At 35.5% G+C, this 22543-nt stretch overlaps 1 protein-coding gene across 2 annotated transcripts in view; it reads right to left on the bottom strand.

Moving 5' to 3' along the window:
* LOC106878352 (PDF receptor) overlaps window positions 1-22543 on the bottom strand; it is a 320701-nt gene that overhangs the window by 30191 nt on the left and 267967 nt on the right. Inside the window, exon 13 of one of the 2 annotated variants that reach the window (XM_089356954.1) lies at window positions 15697-15765. The exons of the other annotated variant lie outside the window; for it this stretch is intronic. Coding sequence (XP_089213080.1) covers window positions 15697-15765 — 69 coding nt within the window. The remainder of the gene's footprint in view (window positions 1-15696; window positions 15766-22543) is intronic. 2 annotated transcript variants of the gene reach the window in all.

The raw sequence follows: 22543 nt of genomic DNA, 5'->3' as shown, positions 1-22543 counted from the left end.
CACCACCTGCCCTCGTCTGTTGTTATTATTTGTATATTCTCCCATATATATATATATATATATATATATATATATATATATATATATATATATATATATATATATATATATATATATATATAAAACAATCGAAAAACAGGTGTTCAATTCATGAATTGACAACTGTCCTTCAATTGTTAGTTATTTATTTTTAATTCACCTATCTCAGAACATGACCTTCGCAAATATTCTGAAGTATATTATGGACTATATATTTAATAACATAGTCTGAATAGCTCAAGAGCGGATTATATACTCAGTTGAGGCAAATTAACTGCATACATTACTCGAATATCATTCTGCCAGTACGTCTGTGCAAAGGCTGGTATTCATCTATAAGTTGTGTGTGAATTTTATTCTGACCTAACTAGGTGCCGCGACTTTAAGCATCTTATTCAGCTGTACCTTGTTTATATTGTATTATATATATATATGTGCATCTATCTATCTATCTATCTATCTATCTATCTATCTATCTATCTATCTATCTATCTATACATGAATTCTCTTGTGAACGACAAGTGAGGATTCACTAAAATAAAGCGTTAATCATGTTCTATGGACACGAATGTGTCTCTTGACGCTTGCTCAAATGGGACAAAACAAGGTTGTGCTCTTGCACCGCTCTTATTTGCCATGTATTTCTCCGTCATGTAGGAAACAACGCTCGAGGGTGTTAAAGAAGGAGTTAAGTTTGAGTGTAGAACCAGTGATGGCCTTTTCAACCAACGGCGCCTCAAAGCAAAAACAAAAATTTTGGTGCAAACATTTTGAGATGTCCTCTTCGCTGACGATATATAAATACATATCCCATATTAAAGTTTAGTATGATGTATGTATGTAAACACACACACACACACACACACACACACACACACACACACACACACACACACACCTACACAGACACATACACGCATATTGGATGCATGCGTGTATGTGTGTCTGCATTTGTGCAAAATAGTATGTTGAGTTGCCTCGTATTACGTCAAAATTCTACTTCGCTCTTCAATAAAAGAAGTGTCAGAAAGAAGAAAACAGGAGCCGATGTATTCGGCTCAAAAAGCATTTGATGGTTTGGCCCCAGCGTGGTTCAAGTGTGATGACTAAATCTTGTAACAGAATAGAAGAATTGTATTGTCATGCACCAAATGTGTAAACTAAATGTGCACATAAAAAACAAACTGGTACTCCGTCGGTTTCGATGACGAGCACTCCAGCTAACCCAATCAACGGAACAGCCTGCTCGTGAAATTCTCTTAAAAATGGTTGAGTACTCCACGCGTGGCCTTAACGTGTACCCTTAACGTAGCTCTCAGGGAAATTCAGCGTGACACAGACTGTGTCAAGACTGTCCCTTTGAAATACAGATACAACTCATTTTTGCCAGCTGAGTGGACTAGAGCAATGTGGAATAAAGTGTCTTGCTCGGAGATACAACGCGCCGCCGGGAATCGAACTTCTGACCTTACGATCGTGAGCCGAATACCCTAACCACTGAGCCACGTTCCTTTATATAAAACTAAGTCTTCAATGCCGAATGATGGTAAATCTAAAAGTAGACAATGAATTTTATGTATAAATTAGTACATTGAACCATTAATAGAGGTCGCTGTAAAGTGTCGAATCGATAGGATGGCGAATAGATAATAATAATAATAATAATAATAATAATAATAATAATAATAATAATAATAATAATAATAATAATAATAATAATAATAAAAGGAAATGCTTAGCTATTTACAATCATACTGGAGTTGTTCTGCATCTATATAAGAAAGAAATCTTAAAATCTCAGTAACCCTGTCCAATTAGATGGATTGTAAGGATTTGGATTTCATCTAGATATACTAGATAAGAAGATTATGATTATTGGCGCGATTTCTACGACTGAAACGGCTAATGAACTAATCAAAATGTATAAATTGAGCCGCGTTGTAAATTTGGACTGAATGGATTGGATTAGCAAGGCTTAAATTTTCTTTTTATCTCGGGACGTAGCGCAAATCCAATAAACAAATGTAAACTACCCATTTTTTATTCAATTGATGATAAGGAATCCTATCAATCGATTCTACCGGTTTCTATCATTCAATCCTGTACAACTACTTCTATGTTTATATCAACCATTCAACGTACGATCGTTGTGGGCTTTTGTTACATGCTCCTTTCAGCTGAACTTTCAATTGGACGACTCTCAAATTATCTCTATCGGAGATTTTCATATGTCTGTGTGTCTGTCTCTCTGTCTCTGTCTCTGTCTCTCTCTCTCTGTCTCTGTCTCTTTCTCTCTCTCTGTCTCTTTACCTGTTTGTCTATCTATCTGACTTTCTGTCAGTCTCTCTCTCTCTCTCTCTCATCTTTTCTTTCTCACTACTTTTCTTTGTTTATATTTTCTTGCCTTATATTTTTTTCTGAGGTAAGAAAAGCATAAGAAACGTCAAAACTTTTCCCATTTTCTTTAAACTAATTTTGCTAAAACCTCTCGCTGTGTGTGAAGCAATGATCACAAAAGAAAACAGCAAGTGGCTGTCTTGTGTTGTGGTCATTGCCTCACACATACACACACACACACACCACATATGAACTTGCTAGGTATGATTAGCGTTCGATTTCCTCGGTTGGAATTCCAAGCAGCATTGCTAACCTTTCACAGCTTCGCTCCTAATTGGAGATTCTGACAATATGCAGTTGACAGTTCAATAACATTTACCGAAACAATCCCGCTTTGCCAAGTCTAGTGCGAATAATATACGAGCCAAAGAGATTTATTATTCTCCTACGAGCATTATTGCAAAACAAAAACTTCCGCTCTGTCATTGATGCTTATATTATAGAATATTAACGGAAACATTATGAAACTTGACTCATTTGTTACTAAAGCAATAAATTTAATTAGTATTTTAGATATGGAACTAGGTTATTCACCGTAGGCACTTGGACACATTTACATAAGAACATACGCTAGCACACATATATGCATGAACATATATTATTCGGTCAAACTGTTCTAGTAGTCAACTTCGAGTAGAAACTGGTGAAATTACCTAAATTTTCTCCACTATATTTTGTCGGGCGCATTTATATCTTGGTACGAAAGCAAAATGACGGATTTCCAAGATTCTTACAAAGTGCTGAGTTTTCAGTGAAGTACCATAAAGAAAATGTGATATCACTTGTAACGAGTGAAGAGTCAATAATATAAAGACGAATATCAGAGCAGAAAAAAAAAAAGAACTATTTCTTGAAAATGTCTCTAATGCGACTGTTAGACAACTGTACCAGTTACGGTTTTGAACTTGGTGCTCTGGTGCTGAGAATACAAGCTTGAACCTATTTTACAGATTTTGAAAAATTAATTGCATTCCTTTCATAAATCGTCACCACAATAAACCAATAGCATTTACTGAGTCCTACCATTGTCAACTATTAACCATTAACCAAATTTTCAGTGTAAAATGGTTTACTTTATATATAATGCATATATAAATATAGTGTACATCTCTTTCCCTCTCTCTGTCCCTCTTTTTGCATGTATCTATACATCTCTCTCTCTGTCTCTCTCTCTCTCTCTCTCTCCATATATATATATATATATATATATATATATATATATATATACATATACACACACACACACACACACATATATATATATATATATATATATATAGTAAAGATTATTTGCCAACATAATGTGGCGGTCCCGGTTGGGACGAATGTTACTTACCGTACGGTTACCAGAACCGCCACATTATGGTGGCAAATAATCTTTGCTTTAGAGTTCTGTTACTGAATGTCTCTCGTTGAGAGATTTAGAAATAATAATGTTTCTATATATATAAAATCTCGACCCATATTTACCTCCTCTTTTTCCAGTGATGTATATACAATTGTTGACCACTTTCGTTGTGACCACTCACTCCTACTTTTACACTGTATCAGCTCACAAAATAAATGAATTCCTTGTTTTACTTGAAGCTCGAGGTTCAATACACCTTTGCGACATAAACTAAAATCTTCTTTGTATTTCTAACAATTAACCAGGTGTATACTTCCTTTTATTTTAATTACATTTCTTTTGTTCAGCAATTTGAGAACTGTTGTTTCTTTTTTGGCAATATGTTTGAAATGACATAATTTAAATATATATATGTGCTGAGAACATGCCAAACAATGTATTATAACACGTCTGACATCTCGGCACAGTCATCAGGCACAGCCAAGATGGCATATTGAACGAAAAAAATAATCTCTCATTCGATTTTTAGTTGGCTGTATCATGTGGGCTATGCTTGATAATTGTGCTGAGATGTCAGACGTGTTATAATACATTGCTTGTCAAGTTCTCAGCACAAGAAACTATTAGAAGCACATAATATCATGTATTGCGTCTGTTAACTAATATTTACCTCTCACCAGATGGACTACTTTTTTGTTGATCTTACCATCACAGAACAGTACATTATACATACATACTTACAGTGTATGTATATGTGCTTGTGTGTGTGTTTATATATATATATTCCGAGCTGTAAAATACGACAATGTCATAAACCTATTGGAAAACATTATGTAAGAGCGAATCGTAGTTCTTCAAGTTTTAGTGTTGAAAGAGCGATGAATGAGGAACGGTATTGCTTTGCTTTCGCATATAAATATGCTTTGCTGATAGAAACGGCTATCAAATCATTTGAGCTGCAGAATCGAAATTGTGAACTCAGTAAAGCGCGTGAATTAAACGAACTATTTTACTTCTTTAATGTCAAAGAGTGGAATCAGGAAGATATCATGCTTAAGCTGGGAAGACAATGATCCTGATGGCATTTAATGAGATAGTAGTAAGAGGAGAATGGTATACCGACAGTTTTTGAATAATTTCATCAATAATATAAAATCGAGGCGAATCTACAAGTTTGAATGATAAATCTAAGGAGTTAATTAAGCGTGTAAAATATTTAGATATTAACTATTGTATAGATTTCAATTTTTACCTTTGGGGATAATGGCAAATAAGAAATAGCTAAACAGTTTGGCTTAAATGGTTGATTATATTATCAGAGCCTGCAGAGTTTTAAGAAATCTAAAGGAAAAGTAGTACTGGTATATTTACAGTAGATGCCAACGGCTTTAAGAACAATACTGGTGTCAGTACCAGAATGTGAGCGATGTCTGAATGAAATCATTTTAAATGCGTTCGTTCTTGCAAGATACACGATTTCAAATTGATCGGCGTTCAAACGTTTCTGGTTATTAAGTTGATGAGCCTCCGTTTGTCAAAACCAGACTATGTATGAGTGCATGGTTTCGTAGCGGCAGACGATGCACTTTAGAAACGGAATACAGAAAGAAAAACGAGGTGATGGGAAAAAGAAACATCAATATTACATACAGTATTTATTGGTTTCAAATTTTCACACAAGGCAGTAATTTGAAGGAAAGGACAAGTTCGATTACATCGATCCTAGTGCTTCGCTGGTACTTATTTTATCGACCCCAAAATGATTAAAAGCAAAGTCGACCTCATCGGAATTTCAACTCAGACAGACAAAATGCTAAGCGGCATTTTGTCCAGCGTGCTAACGATTCTGCAAACTCGGTGCAATATTTTTGATTACCTTTATATATATAAATCCTCCCCTCTACTCTCTTCCTCTCACACCTACTTCCTCCCACCCACCTCTCCTCTCTTGCTCTGACTCCTACTTCTCTTCACTCCTACTTCTCTTCACTCCTACTCTCCTCTCTCTTCCCTTCACTCCTCCCCACCTTCTCCCTTCCCCTCTCCCTTCATCGTTACCCTTCCTCGTAACCTCACCCCTACAAAACCCAACCCCACCTACCCTATCCATCCCATCCCACCCCATCTCATCCCTTACACCCACTCCTACATACCCCACCTCTTGCTTTCTCCATTCTCGCCTCCCCCACATCCCAACACCACCACACCACACCTCACCACATCAAGAGACATGAAATATATATCGATGTTGTTGTTTTTTCGTATATTCTCCCATATATATATATATATATATATATATATATATATATATATATATATATATATATATATTGTTTAGCATTTTACAGATCAAATCTTTGTATTGCGGCCATGCTACAGCACTCCATTCTAGACTATTATTTGATTGTATCGAATCGGTAACATTACTCTGTTTATCGATCTCGTAAGAATCGAATTGCAAAGACGGCTTTGGCATAAAGGAAAGCTACAGGGATGGAATTATATCGACAGGATAATAATTGTTGTTATGTTTGTTAGAAGAATGGCAATACGTGGGTCTATTAGAAAAATTGTGTGAAGGGAAGAGCTTAAATAGAATTAAGGATGATAAAACATGGTCGAAAGCCAACCGTATACAGGGAAGTGAGAGATGAAGTAGAAGGACAATAATTTACTTCCAGTCAGGAAACATCACTATCCCCCAGATTAAATTTACTGCCAAGGATTAGTACCTTCGTCTATGTGTGTTCTTCAACCTAAAGGTGCATGGGCTGAGAATAAACCCATGCATTTGGGTTATATTCGTCTCACTCACCCACCTTTAACAAAATTATCAGTATGAGCTCATTTCTCTCTCTAAATCTCCGACAAAATGAATGTGAGAAATTGTATCCATTTGTAAAGTCAACGAATCTTATCTAAATAGTATGACACATATTAAAGTATTCAGTAAAGCGTACATCTACGGAATTGAATTTCCGCTCAAATCTGTTTGATATCAAAACAAACTAATAAATGCTTCAATCTCGAGGATTTTGAATAATAATAATAAGAGTGCTTTATTCATATTTCTTCGTCGTATATATAATCTTACATTATATTTGTGGATATTGATGATGAAAAGCGAATTTTGCAAAGTTTTATAGATTTTATTGCGACGCTTCAATTTAATGTAGTTAGATGTAACCGGATTCATGATTGTGATTCCATATCCTAACAAGACAAACCAATTTCCTTGTCATCTTCTGCTTCCTTATTTCAACATTTATTGATTTCTGTCAACAGAATTGAGTGAGAGGATAGGAAAGTTAATTTAATTGACACTCAGCATTTGATTGGGGAATATATATTTAATTGATAAGTGAAGAACGGAAGTGAAGTCACTACTTATTATTAACTTCAATGTTATATTACAAGTGGTGATGAAGCGGGGGAGGGGGGCATGAGATTACTTCATTCACCGTGGGGAACATAAGACATATTTCAACGGCCGTCGTTAAGGAAGAAATGCAGGTCTTCAACTCGATAGGTTTGAACTCAGAATATTTAACGACGTGACTAAAATTGCAAAGCCAACCCTTTCAGTGCTCCACTTTTTGAACTACCCGTTTTACTTCACGTTTCACTAACAGTTACACACACACACACACACACACACACACACACACGCACACACACACACACACACACACACACACACACACACACACACACACACACACACACACACTCACCTATATTCATGTATTATGGATTACCTTAAAAAAGCACGGTTGTTTCGATACGTCCTTATATTTTTCGAAAGTAGTTATAATTATGCATTAAAATCCAACGGTCTTACATAAGTAGGAGAGAAAAGAAAAAACATCATTGCGATATTGTATGACATAGCTTTTTGAAAATATATAAAATAAATTTAAAAAAACAATATATATATGGTGGTTTTTTAATAAAAATTGAGATAGAATAATCCGAAATCTAATACAAGAGAAAGATTTCAAATCTAACGGTCAAAGTTAGTTTTATCGATTATCTAACTGGCGAGGTAATTACATATTCAAACTGAGAATCTTGAAAGAAACGTAAAAAATTTAACAGCAAGATAATTAAATCGGTTGCCTTTTAAAAATGTCTTAGACGGGATTTAGACTCAAATAATGAATAATCAGTAGCTAGGTTCTATTTAATAAACACCTACCTAAGCATGTGTTGAAGAAGATAAAAATAAACTGTAATTTAACGTGGATATTAGTCTTCAAAGCAAGTTAACATGAAAAAAGTTTAAGCAAAATTCGAAGTTTAAAATTGTATAAATGAAAACGAAAATCATTGCAAAGCTAGTTAACTTGAAAGAAAAAGATATAAATTAATGTCTTAATTTAAAACCGGTGTAAAATGGAAAAGAAAAACCCATCCATTATTTAGAATAGGCAGAATATAGCGAGACAAACATACCAGTGAGAAGATCATAGGTTGATGCAATAAGAAAAATAAGGAAATTTTATTATTAATAAAATTAAAGGAGTTATATTGATATTAGAGATATCATATATATTTTACGTTTATGGTATTTCGTATGCAAGATGTGAACCCGATTTTATAATATCCCGGGAGGGTCATTGTGACAATAATAAAAAGAGGAACTGGTTCTATTTCACTTCTTTGTTTGACAATGTCGACCTCTATGGAATTTGAACTCAAAACATGAAGAGGGACGAAATACTGCTAAGCCATTTGCTCGGCGTGCTAACGATTCTGCCAGCACGCTGCCTTCAATGAAAGAATAATAATAATAATCCTTTCTACTATAGGTACAAGGCCTACAATTTGGTAGGAAGGGACTAGTCGATTACTTCGACCCCTAGTACCTTACTGGTACTTATTTTATCGACCCCAAAAGGATGAAAGGCAAAGTCGACTTCGGCAGAATTTGAACTCAGAACGTAAAGACGGACGAAATGTCGCTAAGCATTTTGCCCGACGTGCTAACGATAATGCCAGCTCGCTGCCTTAAAAATAATGATAATAATAACAATCCTTTCTTGTAAAGGCACAACGCCTGAAATTTTCGGGGATGGGGATGAGTTGATTACATCGACCCCAGTGTTTCACTGTCACTTAATTTACCAACCCCGAAAGGATGAAAGGCAAAATCAACCTTGTCACTAAGTAATTCGTCCGGCGCGCTAACGATTCTTTTCTACTCAAGGCATAAAACACGATAATTTTGGGGAGGGGGCCAGTCGATTAGATCGATCCCAATACGCAATTGGTACTTAATTTATCGACTCCGAAAGGATGAATGGCCAAGTCGACCTCGGCGGAATATGAATTCAGAACGTAAAGACAGACAAAATGACGCTAAGCATTTCGCCCAGCGTGCCTTAAAAAATAATGAAATGATAATGATAATAATGATAATAGTAATAATAATGTTATACCCATTGTTAGAGCATTGGGTATTAGTACCAAGCTCACAAATGTATAAGTACCAAGTTACAAAGGGGTACATGTAAATTTAAAGCATCAACAGGATACTGAGTTGCTTAGAACTGCAGAATATTTCCGCAGAGTTCTCGATGTCTCTAAATGCGGAATTTTACCTAATTCCACTAGTTGTGGACAGCTAACCCCTTGTTATATTCTTCAGCAAAGTTGTTGTATCAAACAATAATAATAATGTTATTATTATTAACGATAATGATAAAAATTTAAATTGTAAAACTGATTTTTTTTTCTGAGACATTTGTGGACTAATATTTTTTGAAGACACTGATATATACACACGTGCACCTACACACATTTGCATACATCTATTCGCATACTTGATGTCACGTGTCTATATCTATTTCTTAGCAGCAAGCTAACCTTTGTAGACTCCATTCAGTAACAGTTACACACACACACATACACACACACACACACACACAAACACGCACACACAAACACCGGGTTACATATTACATACTCATACACACAAATTCACACGTATACACAAACACATGCACGCACACATACTCAAACAAATATAATTTTGCTTCTAAATGATTTTGAACATTGTTTAGATGTTTTTGATATTCCTTTTGCAGATACGTATTCTCTGCTGCGTTTTCTTTTCTTACTGAACAGTAAAAGTAAATTAAATTTCAAAATGGTGAATTTAATATTTCTCTGCGTCTTTTTTTTCCTTTTTACCGCAACCAAACCATTTACAGTAACCTATAAGCTTCGACATTTTTGTCTTTTAAATCTATGATCAAATTGTTTAGAACATATTTCTAAATATTTGTTGAGACTATTTATTTAAATGTATGACTTAGTAGTGCATACTTGTGAACTGCTGTTTAATAAAGCCTCAGAATGTGGGAGAAGCGGTTATTGCTGTCTGCTCCAATATACACGTAAATCCTGGTGATACAAATCTATCAAGAAATTTGTAATCGTCTGCACACCACTTAAGTTTCCCGTTGTGGATTACAAATTTGTGATTTATTAAGGAATTCGAGGGTTATTTTTAGTATCGTGTTGCGTAAATGTTTTTCATGGAGCAACAAAATGTGTTTATTTAATTATTTTCCCCACACTGTCTTGAGCAAAAATAAATAATAATAATAAAATAAATAAAATAAACGTTTTCTGAACATCCTTGCTTTTACTTCAATCACGGTACACACGCAGAAAATATCTGTCGCACAACAGGATCTATACACGAATAGCATAATCATTTGATGCTGACCATTTCAGTCGGAGAACATGTTACCCTACGGATTACATACGATGTTTGAAAACAAACATTTACGAACTAGCCTGCATGTGCCACCGAAAAATCTATACAAGAACTATTAAGTATTAAATGTAGCATCGGATATTTGAAAGTTTTGCAAAGTCACTCCGAGAAAACTATTATTTTAACACAGACCAATACATGGAAGAACCGTATTAACACAGGTATTAGTGAAACGCACAAGAGTCATAAATCGCTGGATTATGGCAGCACCATAATTAAACAAAACACCCATATGGACTGTCGAAGAGCGAGGGACGCATTGAAATATATCTTGTAATGTCAGTACTGTCTCGATCCATATCAATTACAGGGCCTGTCATCCAGTTTCCATACTTTATAAGTAACTGAGATCACAACATTTCCTCTGGAACGGGACGCAAATCCCGCGCAGATTTACTCATTTACAGCTGGCTGGACTGGAACAACGTGAAATGAAGTGTTTTGCTCAAGAACACAGCACACCACCTAACGTGAAGATCGAATCCACAATTGGGAGTGTAACATCCTAACCTTTGCACCATGCGCCGCCACAATATATGGTACAGTAATCCCTCGACTATCGCGGGTGTTACGTTCCAAATCCTCCAACAGAAATAATTAAAATCTAAAAAATATATAAATACCCATCAGCCGCAGAAACCCGCGATATAAATTTACATGTATTAGCCAGAAAAATCCGCGATGTACTGAGTGAGCAATAAGTGAACCGCAATATGACGATGGGTTTCTGTATAAGGAGAAGTATTTCCAGTACGTAAACTTAAAATTGTTCTGTCTTTATAGTCCTAATAATATCCTTCTACGGGGTGTGTATCTTTCTAAAACGTTAGTTTATCGAATAAAACAAGGAAACATATATTCTAAAACTGATATTTCAAATTCAAACAGAGAAGAACTTTTAGTGTTACAATATTCGCAGTATTTCCCTTGACTGTTGGAAACCAACGCGAAAGATAATAAGCATGCCTCTTTTTTTTCTCCCTTAGACCACAATTAACATCACCGAAACTCCACTTTTTATCATTACCAACCAATAAGAGCCAAGTAGAAGTTATTGAGCCGATTCAGATGTTTCGCTTATGGCTTTGTTGTCGAGAACGCAATGTGAGAAAATAACCTTTTACTTTACTTACCTTTCCATTGGAGAATGGTCCGATTATTTCTTTTATGAATGCAAACAAGATTTAGAGATGCAATAACGTTCCAGTATGGTATACATTTTATCTTAATATAAATACTTTGAATTGTTCATTTTGTCAATTAATTTCAATAATATATTACACAATATTGTGTCTAAACTTAGTATGTTGAACACTCTACTGGACTCTTGTTTTAATAAGCATTCCATATGCATATATATATATATATATATATATATATATATATATATATATATATATATATATATATGGAGAGGAGACACTCTTCAGTCATGACTGACCATGGGATTGCACGTAGAAAGTTACCCTCCGAGGCACAAATCTGGGCAAGGTTGTTTATGGAAGACCATCAGTCGCCCATGCATACCAGCCTCCTCCTCTCCACACCACTGATGTTATCCAAGGAAAAGGCAAAGGGGCCGATACAACTTGGCACCAGTGATGTCACAACTAATTTCTACAGCTGAGTTAACTGGAACAACGTGAAATAAAGTGTCTTGCTCAAGAACACAACATTCAGCCCGGTCCGGGATTCGAACTCACAACCACACGATCGTAAGCTCGACGCTCTAACCACTGAACCGTATATTATTATTATTATTATTATTATTATTATTATTATTATTATTATTATTATTATTATTATTATTATTATTGTTGTTATTATTATTAAAGTCATGGTACACTATGCACCTGCTTGCTAGAAAGAAGTGGTAAACTCTGCAAAGCCACGCATCTCTCACTATTTATAAACACGCTGGCCACTTTATCATTATGTTTTTATAGATAATGATAACTTATTTCAATTTTGTATATATACATCTCCTATTTAGTCATTCTCGAGGTTATAATGCTCTAAGCTGGTGTTCCAGTGACTTTACACGAGATGAGTCTATGCCAACGAGCCTTCAAACAAGACTTTCTGTTTGTTGGGCAAAACTTTCTCTCAAATTTAGCTTCTTAAATATACTTTCTCCTCCCAAAAGACTTCACGAATCTCACAAGTGTAAAGAGGCTGCAAAGATTCTGCTGGTTCTCGTCTGACCAACTGAAAGATTCCATGATTTAACAGCTGGCGGAAGAATTAAATTTTATGGGTATTTTTCGAAAGAAAACGGAAAGTGCTAAAACAAGTGCATGTGCAAGAAAGGTAGGACATATGTTTAGAAAGAAAAAAGGGGGAAAAACATACAAGAAAAACACAAATCACACATTTGCATAAAATAAGAAAAAAACGAGGTGCTACAAGATCTAAGTGCATACATTCGTCTACATGCACATGTAGTGTTAGACATTGGTAACGTAATATACATACATACACATGCACATAGGTGTGTATATGCATGTTTATATGTAGGTTTGTATGAATGTATTAATATATATGTATATATAAATATACATATATTTCTGTCTGTCTGTCTATCTATCTATCTATCTATCTATCTATCTATCTATCTATCTATCTACCTGTCTATTTGTCTGTCCGTCCCTCCGTCAATCTGTCTGTTTGTCTCTGCAAATATATATTCATAGTTAAAAATATTCGGGTAAAAACCTTGCAGTCTGCCACGCAAATCTCGTCCAGTGTTATTGGCTACCGGATGTAGCCAATACCATATCTATCACGCACGCACACATGCTTATTGATTGCTGTTGTAAAATCCACTAAAACGTCCACAGACTAAATGACACAACATGATTACAGAATGAAAATATTATTTGTTATGGAGAAAGGTTTTACACTGAAGTTATCGCCAATGCTGTAGCGTCAAACAGTGAATAATGTTTATTAAATTAATTTACAAATATTAAATAGACTAGTTAATGAATGTTACACTCAGCGATGTGAAAAATCAAAAGTTTGTTTAAATTAATTTCAAGTAGAATGAACCAAGAAATTTTAATTAAGTTTATAGCGATGAGTATTGTCAAGCGTTAAATAATATTCCATCCACAATGAGAGGTGGCAATGTGTACAGGTGTACGTGTACTCATCATTATTTATTTTATTCAAATTTTAGAAGAATTGAAGCATGTCTATGACAAATCCGGAGTCTATTGAACTTGTTGCAAGACTTTTAGTTCATCCTCTGTGTTGATGTTCGTTTTTATGGCAAGGATATATATATATATATATATATATACACAACATTTTTTTATATTAAACTGAAGGACTACCCGATACATTTTAGTAGAATACATATGGAGAATTGGTTTTTCAAGTGCAGGAATGTCAGTGACTTTGAAGTGTTGGCATACTATTGTTCATACATATATGTGTATACATATATGTATAGTAATTATTTAAGCATTGGGTGTGTACCTAGAAGTTATCAAGTGAGGCCCGTTCGTTGCCCATTGCTCTCTGACATCATCCACGGTAATTACACAATTGTTGCTAGATCTTCCTCAGGAATTTCTCAGAGTTCGTCGAATATATAACAAATGATAGAGACGGAAAATTGAATACACCAGACACTTTATGGCTCACAACGATCGTTTCGACCCAACCTGCAACAATCCCTGGCGGGTGAGATATCGTGCAGCTGTCTGTGGTGCACCCCTCGGTTTACCAGTGTCTCGTAAGTTGATTTTATGAAGGGTGTCGCGTTAAATAACACCCCTTTTACCTGGTTTTAAAAAGCATGTTGTTAGTGTCCGTAAGTTAAGGCTGTTGGGCAGGAATGGAGAGAGAGAGAGAGAGAGAGAGAGAGAGAGAGAGGGAGAGAGAGAGAGAGAGAGAGAGAGAGAGAGAGAGAGAGAGAGAGAGAGAGAGAGAGATTCCGTTGCAATGTTATAAACGGTTATCTACATGTATTGAATAGTAAGTCACTGACAGGAAGTGAATGAGTAAAACAATAAAAATAAAAAAATAGACTAAAGTAAAAAAATTATATATCGTAAGTACAGATATAGATACTTCCGTACACACGCTTCCGCAGTACCCCCTCTCTCTCTCTCTCTTTCTCTCTTACGCGCAGTTAAATAGATGTCATTTGGCACAAAAGTCCAGCGAGTCTTGTAGGTGGCAGAACAGTCTATACACCTCTGCTGCGAGGCCAGGCACAGTAAGTTCCCCCGACTGGGTCGGTCATCTTTGTCGTTCATGTATCCTTTTATGACTATTGTACACACACACACATACACATACACACTCACACACACATATACACACGAGATTTATCTACTAAAAGGCAGAGAAGTGGAACCACAGGCTCCCACGCCAAAACTGTTAATAGTGTCAAAAACGTTTGGAAAAACAGATAAGATTTTGACCGATAAGAACATTAAAACCCGGCAACAAGCATCAGTGGTGAACCACGTGACACCGAAGAGAAGAGAGACTTGAAGTAGACCAAATATGTTTTGAGTAAAACAGGTATCTCTGTAAAAAGATGGCTTGCGTTTATGTGCCATGAAAAATATGGTATCCTTCATATATATATAAGAGGAGAAAGTTCGATACTTAGAGATGAAAAGTTGAGAAGAGGTGTTTGAGACAAGTCTATCAAACAAAGTACAGCATAAATTGTTGGCTTATTCTCTGTCTTTAGGGAACATGTCGTAATTACCAAGTGACAATTATGTTAACTCTAGTTGAGAAGATGAGATAATCGCAAGAATCAAGAACTTCTCCCCAGCTTGATATGGCATGAAGGAAAAAGGACAGGTTTAGTAGCTGAAAAGAAGTGGACAGTAGGGACTAGGTGTTTTGACTCTCTTTAGCCGTCCTCAGCACGACAATTGTCCGACCGTATGTCCAGTAGCTTGGGGGCGCTGACTTTCAGAAGAAGGAGTAATACGTGTGAACATATAATCCCTATATACGTGCGTGCGAGTATGTATATATATATACGACATGAACAGAACAACAACTACAAAAATAAAAAGACAGCTACTGCTACTACAAGCACTACGAACGCCTTTGAAGCAGAATCGAGAGTAAATAAATCGGTTAAACTCACCCTAACAACCACCGGGTAGACAGTGAGGGGTGCATCATGAAATATGCATCGTTTAAGGGTAGCTTGTACCTAAACAGATGATTATTTTTTAAAGAGATGCATTAATACCCTTTTAGTGTACACTGCATACTGACACGCATGCGCACATATATGCAGACACAGTCACATAATATATATATTCATACGTGTATAATTAAATAGACATTTTATACATATAAATACGCATTGGTATACATATACTGTATGTGCCAACGCTCATATACATAGACACACGTATACACACACACACACACACACACACACATATATATATATATATATATATATATATATATATATATATATATATATATATATATATATATATATATATAAACATAGATTTACATATACAATATATATATATGTGTTTATATACATAAACGCATATATATATATATATATATGTATGTATGGATAGATGAATGTATGTATGCATGTAGTAGGTATGTACGTATAAATGAGCAAAGACTAGAAAACGCGAGGGAAAGTTTTAACGTATATGTATACATACATATATACATACGTGTATGTATGCGTCTCTCTCTCTCTCTCTCTCTCTCTCTCTATCTCTCTCTCTCTCTCTCTCTCTCTCTCTCTCTCTCTCTCTCTCTTTACACACACACATATGGATATACGTGCGTTCAGGCATATGCACAATCATACATGAACACATATACCCATAGACACATACACACGTACACGCACGTGTGTGTGAGCGTCTATGCGCCTGGATTTACTTGGAACAAAGACATGGAGAAAATATACATAATTTCAAAGAATGATAATTTTGCGGGGCAAAAATGTCTGCAATCATAATAACCAAGAGAAAATCATTTTTCACCTAAAACAGCGGGTTTTGTAGATATCTTTGCAGGAAAGGAACTGCCCTCTTTGATTGCCAAGAGCATTCTGCAAGCATGGTCACTCTATGTTTCTGAGCAACGATTACTTGAAATGTTTGTTTGCCAAGCAGCTTTTGTCGTCTGCATGATGGACCCAATTATCAGCTCATGCAACTATGATGTCAACCCTGCCTTCTATTTGTCGGGAAGGAGTATCGTGTTCCTTCTTCTAGGCAGCTATGGCGAAAGATTTTGTTTGATTGACGCGACTTTGAAGATGAGCAAACATTTAACACCTTTCCCTTTTTTTTAGCTTTGTACCAGCTTGAGAAAACCCTATTGACGTATATCTCTCTCAGAACAATCTTAGCAGCAACATAGAGACCCAAGTCAAACCAATGTGCTTATAGTATTTATTTATTGACAGCAAACCACAACATAATTTGATTAGAATCGAGTGTACCCATGTAGCCATGTCTTAAGGCGGCGCTGCCCTCTCCGAATCAATTCTAAATTTGTCCAGAAGGCTGTCGATCACATATATACCAGTAATACATTTCGGTCTATTCTTCCGACTGAATCACCTGCGCCATTGAGCTAAAATTGACTTTATAAGCACGAATGGTTTAAATTAATATATAAGGAAATACATTTGTATGATGCATCAAGTTTACCAAAAATTAGCAAATGTAACAACTAAGAAATTAGAAAACAGAAAATATAAACAAAAGCATAAAAAGAACACTTCTGAATACAATAAAAAAAGACAAAACAAATATATCCTTCTCTATAATCTGGCACCAGTGTATCGTAACCTCATTTTCTAAAGTTAATATTTTTCTCGGCACAAAAAAAAAGTGTATCGTGAGCTACTTCACACATCTTTGTGTCTCTAATTCCAAAGCACCAGCATTTCATATTTCGTATTACTAATCAATACACATTTCTTAAGCTAATCTTTGTTGTAATTTAAAATATGTATTTAGTTGAAGAAGTAAGAACAAAAAAAAAAGGAGATAAAAGAAAGAAAGAAAAAGCCCAAGCACATGATTATATCCGGATTTCAGATAGTTGTAATTAAGCGCTTTATAAGTTTTTGTCTGCTGTATAATCTAAAGTTATGTTAGGAGTTAATATACAGAGAAGAATTCAAAATGTGTATATATGTTAAAAGGAAACAACTCATGATTTGAAAGCAATTAAGACTAACAAAAACCAAATGGTTTGGTAAACATAAAATGAATATTGTTGTATAAGTTGTATTCGAGGTGGAAATTAGAAACAAAAAACAAAACAACGGGGGAGGTCTAAGAGTTGAACATAATTTTGAAAGATTCTATTTCTCATTATAGACGAAATAGTTTTTCTCGTCTAACTTAATTACTCCATCTAATTGCCAACAGGAATGATTCTTCTTGATTAGGTTTATAGCAACTTTTTTCTAAGAGCTGAACATACATTTTCAAATATATACATCTGCATACATACGTATGCACAAACACAAATTTACACACACACACACACACACACATACGCTTGAATACACATATTCAGATATATACATGTGTGTGTGGTGTGTGTGTGTGTGTGTGTGTGTGTGTGTGTGTGTGTGTGTGTGTGTGTGTGTGTGTGTGTGCATTTGTGTGTATAAACTGAGAAAGAGAGAGAGAGAGAGAGTAACAGAGAGATGTGTGTGTTTATATGTATATACACCATGTACTTGACATGAGCGGTTGAATTGTCGATGAATTACATGAAAACTTCGTTTTCGACCCAGTTTAAGTGAGAGAGACAAAATTAATCGCAATTCAAGAAACTCGCACGTGACTCCATCAATGTTGCGAAAGCTGAAGAAACCAGTTTTACGTGCTAACAGTTATTCGCTTTGACTTGAGTTATTTATTGGATAAGAAACAGTTACGATGGGAAAACGGTGTTCGAAAATTTTAACTGCATCGGAGACCTTTTTCTAACGATGTCTACTGATCGAGATCGTATTAGAAGCATCCTTTTTTGGCAAAAGAATATGAACAAAAATAGCCATAAACCAGTTTAAAATAACTACGATCGAAAATCTCTCGCTTGATTGATTGTATTAATTATCGTCTTGAGATCGTAAATGTGCAACAGATAGAAAATTGCTATAGGAGCTGACAAGTATTGACCGTCGTTTCATGTGTTGCATATCGGGATTGGAAATGAACCTGAATTAAGGGACTTGGCAGAGCAGATAATGTGTGTGTGTGTGTGTGTGTGTGTGTGTGTGTGTGTAAGAGAGAGAGAGAGAGAGAGAGAGAGAGAGAGAGAGAGAGAGAGGGAGGGAGGGAGAGAGAGAAAGAGATCGAATGAGTGCTACTTACGCATGCAAAAAAATACATTCATGATAACACACACACTCACTTTCTCTCTCATGCACACACACACACGCACACATACACATATACACACACGTCCATTTCATATACACGTACATACATCATTCACTTTCTCCTCTCTTTCACTTTTCTTGGTAATCCACGGAGAAAGAAAAAACAGAGTAGAACTCTTTAAGAATTTTCTTCTTGCTTTTTTTTTTAAAGAAACACTAAAATCTCCTTCCCAAACATCCATCCATCACCTCATCACTTTCAAAAAGCAACAAACTACCAATGTTTTACTTTTAGCTTTTTGGAAAGTGGGAAAGTTTCTTCAGAAATAATGTCGTTTACCTGTTGTTTCTAGCATGTCGGGTTTTCTGGTGGTGGTCTGGTATTTTCGTACAATTTTACACAAGCGTGAAACATCAGACGAAAGTGAAACATTGGGATGTTTTAGCTTTTTGAAAGCAGCTAAATGATGGGTGGGCGAGGTGGGGAAGGGGTATAGAGTATTTCTCAATAAAAAAGAAAAATTAAACTTTAAAAAAAATTATATATTTCCCAGATTCGTAATCGCTGTATTTTTCTACGTGGATAAAAAAAAAAAAAAAAAAAAATTCGAAAAAGTTGCGGTGCGGACGGGAGAAATAAAAATTTGAAAAAACATGATTTCTGGGCAAAATCGTATCAACCCCCTTTTATACGATGAAACAATACATAGTTTTTGATCCTTCTTAAGAACAGAAAGCCCTTTCATGCCAACCCATGCAAATTGTAACCTTCCCCATTTCACTTTTAAACAGATAGTACTGCCATTACGCCCGTAATCCAGTTCACTACATATCAACGGTGCCGATTCTGCCCATAAGAAAGGAACAAATAATATGATGTGGCTGCAGGTGATAACATCCGGGCAACGCGAGATGAATTGCTAGTGTGTGTGTGTGTGTGTGTGTGTGTATGTGTGTGCGCGTGCGTGTGTGTGTGTGTGAGTGTGTGCGTGCGTGTGTGTGTATATGTGTAAGATTCTATGTGTATGTATGGTGTGTATAAAGTTAGGTCTGTCAGATAACGGAGCGCCTGGAGGCAAACGAAGTCTGCAGCAACCATATTATATTTCAAATATACAGTTTCTGACAGACAAGCAAGAATAGACACACGTACACACACGCAAAATTTCCATGTTTTTATTAATCTATTAATATTAAAGAAAAACGGTTTAAAAGACCTGTCTCTCGAAAGAAGATTATAGAACTTAACAGAATGACATTAACATTTAATAATGGAGTAAATGAAAGGTATCTCTGAACCATGCAACTGGACAATATACTGTTGACAGCGACGGCGGAGGCTGGGTTTATCTGTACTAAGAGGTCAGCACATTTATAAACGTCTAGACAAATTGTACAAAATCTTCTATCTAACATTTTCAAGATATTTTCGATTAAGACTAATGTCTTAGAGTAACTGATGTGAAATTGGTAAGTGATATGGAAAGATTACATAGAAATAATATTAAACACGTAACTGGAAATACTATACGGAGACATTATATGTATTTCTATTAAATAATTGTCGAATTAAGGCAGCTACGTCCATTGACCAAATACTAAAGCAATCAACGGTGGAATACAACTTGCTTTAACATGAACAAAGGCGAACTTATCTACCTGCTCGAAATAGCGACCAAATTCCCCTAATTTTAAACACTACCGTAATGTTTCACATTTAGGAACAAAGACGTACATTTTGGGGGGAAGAGTATGTATTAGTCGATAATATCGACCCCAGTGCTTGACTGGTACTTATTTTATCGATCCAGAAGGATGAAGGGCATAGTCAACCCCGGCGAAAAATGAGCTCAGCAGGTAAAGAGCCGGAACAAATGCTACTGGGCATTTTGTTCGACGCGCCAATAATTCTGCCAACTTTTCGCCTCATACAATACTGTAATAACAAAGAAATGAACACCGCGGTTGATATTCTTTTCTACTCTAGGCACAAGGCCCGAAATTTTTGGGGCGGGGTACTTAATTTATCGACCCCGAAAAGATGAAAGGCAAAGTCGACCTCGGTGGAATTTGAACTCAGAACGTACCACACACAGTCCCTCACGCACTTATAGATACATCAACTGATCACATGACGGTGCCATAAACAGTGTGTGTATGTGTGTGTATTTTAGCTGCTTCCAACCCAAATTCTAATCGCCGCCCCCTTTTGGACTCATTTGTACATCAGCAAATAGTTTTTATATTATTTGTATAAATACCTCCGGCTAACCAAGGGAGGTCGTTTCGGAGGCGGATGAATGTGTAGCGCCGAGGCGCGAAAACGTCTGTCATTGGCACTTGTGTTCTTAGCGAGATGTAATAAATACTGATTTAGTCAGAGAGAGAGAGAGAGAGAGAGAGAGAGAGAGAGAGAGAGAGAAGCATTTTAGCGGTTTTTCATTCGTCTTTACGTTCTGAGTTCAAATTCCGCCGCGGTCGGCATTGCTATTCGTATTCTCCTGATCGATAAAATAAAATCAGTCGAGCACTGGGGCGAAGTAATCGACTTACCCGCTCTACTGAACTTGCTGACTTGCGCCAAAATTTGCAAAGCATTGCTGGTAACTGGTTTTTCTTGCTCAAATAACTAAATTTTTCTTGAGATTTCTTTGTTAATCGATCTTCGTTCTTTTTTAAGTGGTGGTGGCGGTGGTGGATAATTAATATACAGTTAGTTTTTTTCTTTGTGCTTCATAGACGTTCGGCTTTTAGTGAGATATTTTTGTTCATGATCCAATTGAAATTATGAGCTATACACATGCCTCAGTATTAATGTTATTGCAAAATTATAATCTTGTGTAATGTTTTTATTAATGAGCGAGTTGAAGATGCTGTTTTCTAATTAATAAAGTTCTTTAGATTTAAGCGACAATATAAATGCATTGTTTTGACTTTTCAAAAAATTTTTCATGTGAGATCGTCTAAAATATCATCTGCTCCGATTCTTTTCTTTAACCATTAGGTCTGTTATAAATGAAAAGTTCTCAACTTAATTGAAAAGCATTCATCAGTCAACGATATGTTTATTCCGTATTCTCCAGACATATCGAAAAAAAGAATAGAAGAATATTGTCGATTTAAACATGGAATTGAAGTGACCTTAATACGAATTATAAAATTAACGATATTTGATGCAGATCGTAGAGGAATGAATAAAACATATACCGTTTATGTAGAGCTGAGAAGAATCTCACAGAGAAAAGCATTAGTAATTCTGCAAATTATCTAAATGTAATATCAAAATTTATGAATTACTAAATATTTGATAAGTAGTATAATGTAATCTCTTTATCTGTATATCATATATTCAAACCTCTATCATTTTTCATATTTAACAATTTGCTTGTCATCGCCAACATCTATTCTATATATCCTTTGTAACTCTTTCTATATGCTCACAGATTCCACGCCAATTATCTGATAGTTTTATATATAGAGAGAGGGAAAGAAGGTGTTTACGCTAGAAATGCGTTTAGTTCCTATATATATATATATATATATATATATATATATATATATATAGGAGCTAAACGCATATCTAGCGTAAACACCA

Source organism: Octopus bimaculoides, chromosome 9 (genome assembly GCF_046866305.1).
Source record: "Octopus bimaculoides isolate indiv1 chromosome 9, ASM4686630v1, whole genome shotgun sequence".
Lineage (NCBI taxonomy): Eukaryota > Metazoa > Mollusca > Cephalopoda > Octopoda > Octopodidae > Octopus > Octopus bimaculoides.
The sequence above is the reverse complement of the archived record's forward strand: the minus strand, read 5'-3'. Positions and strand labels throughout refer to the sequence as shown.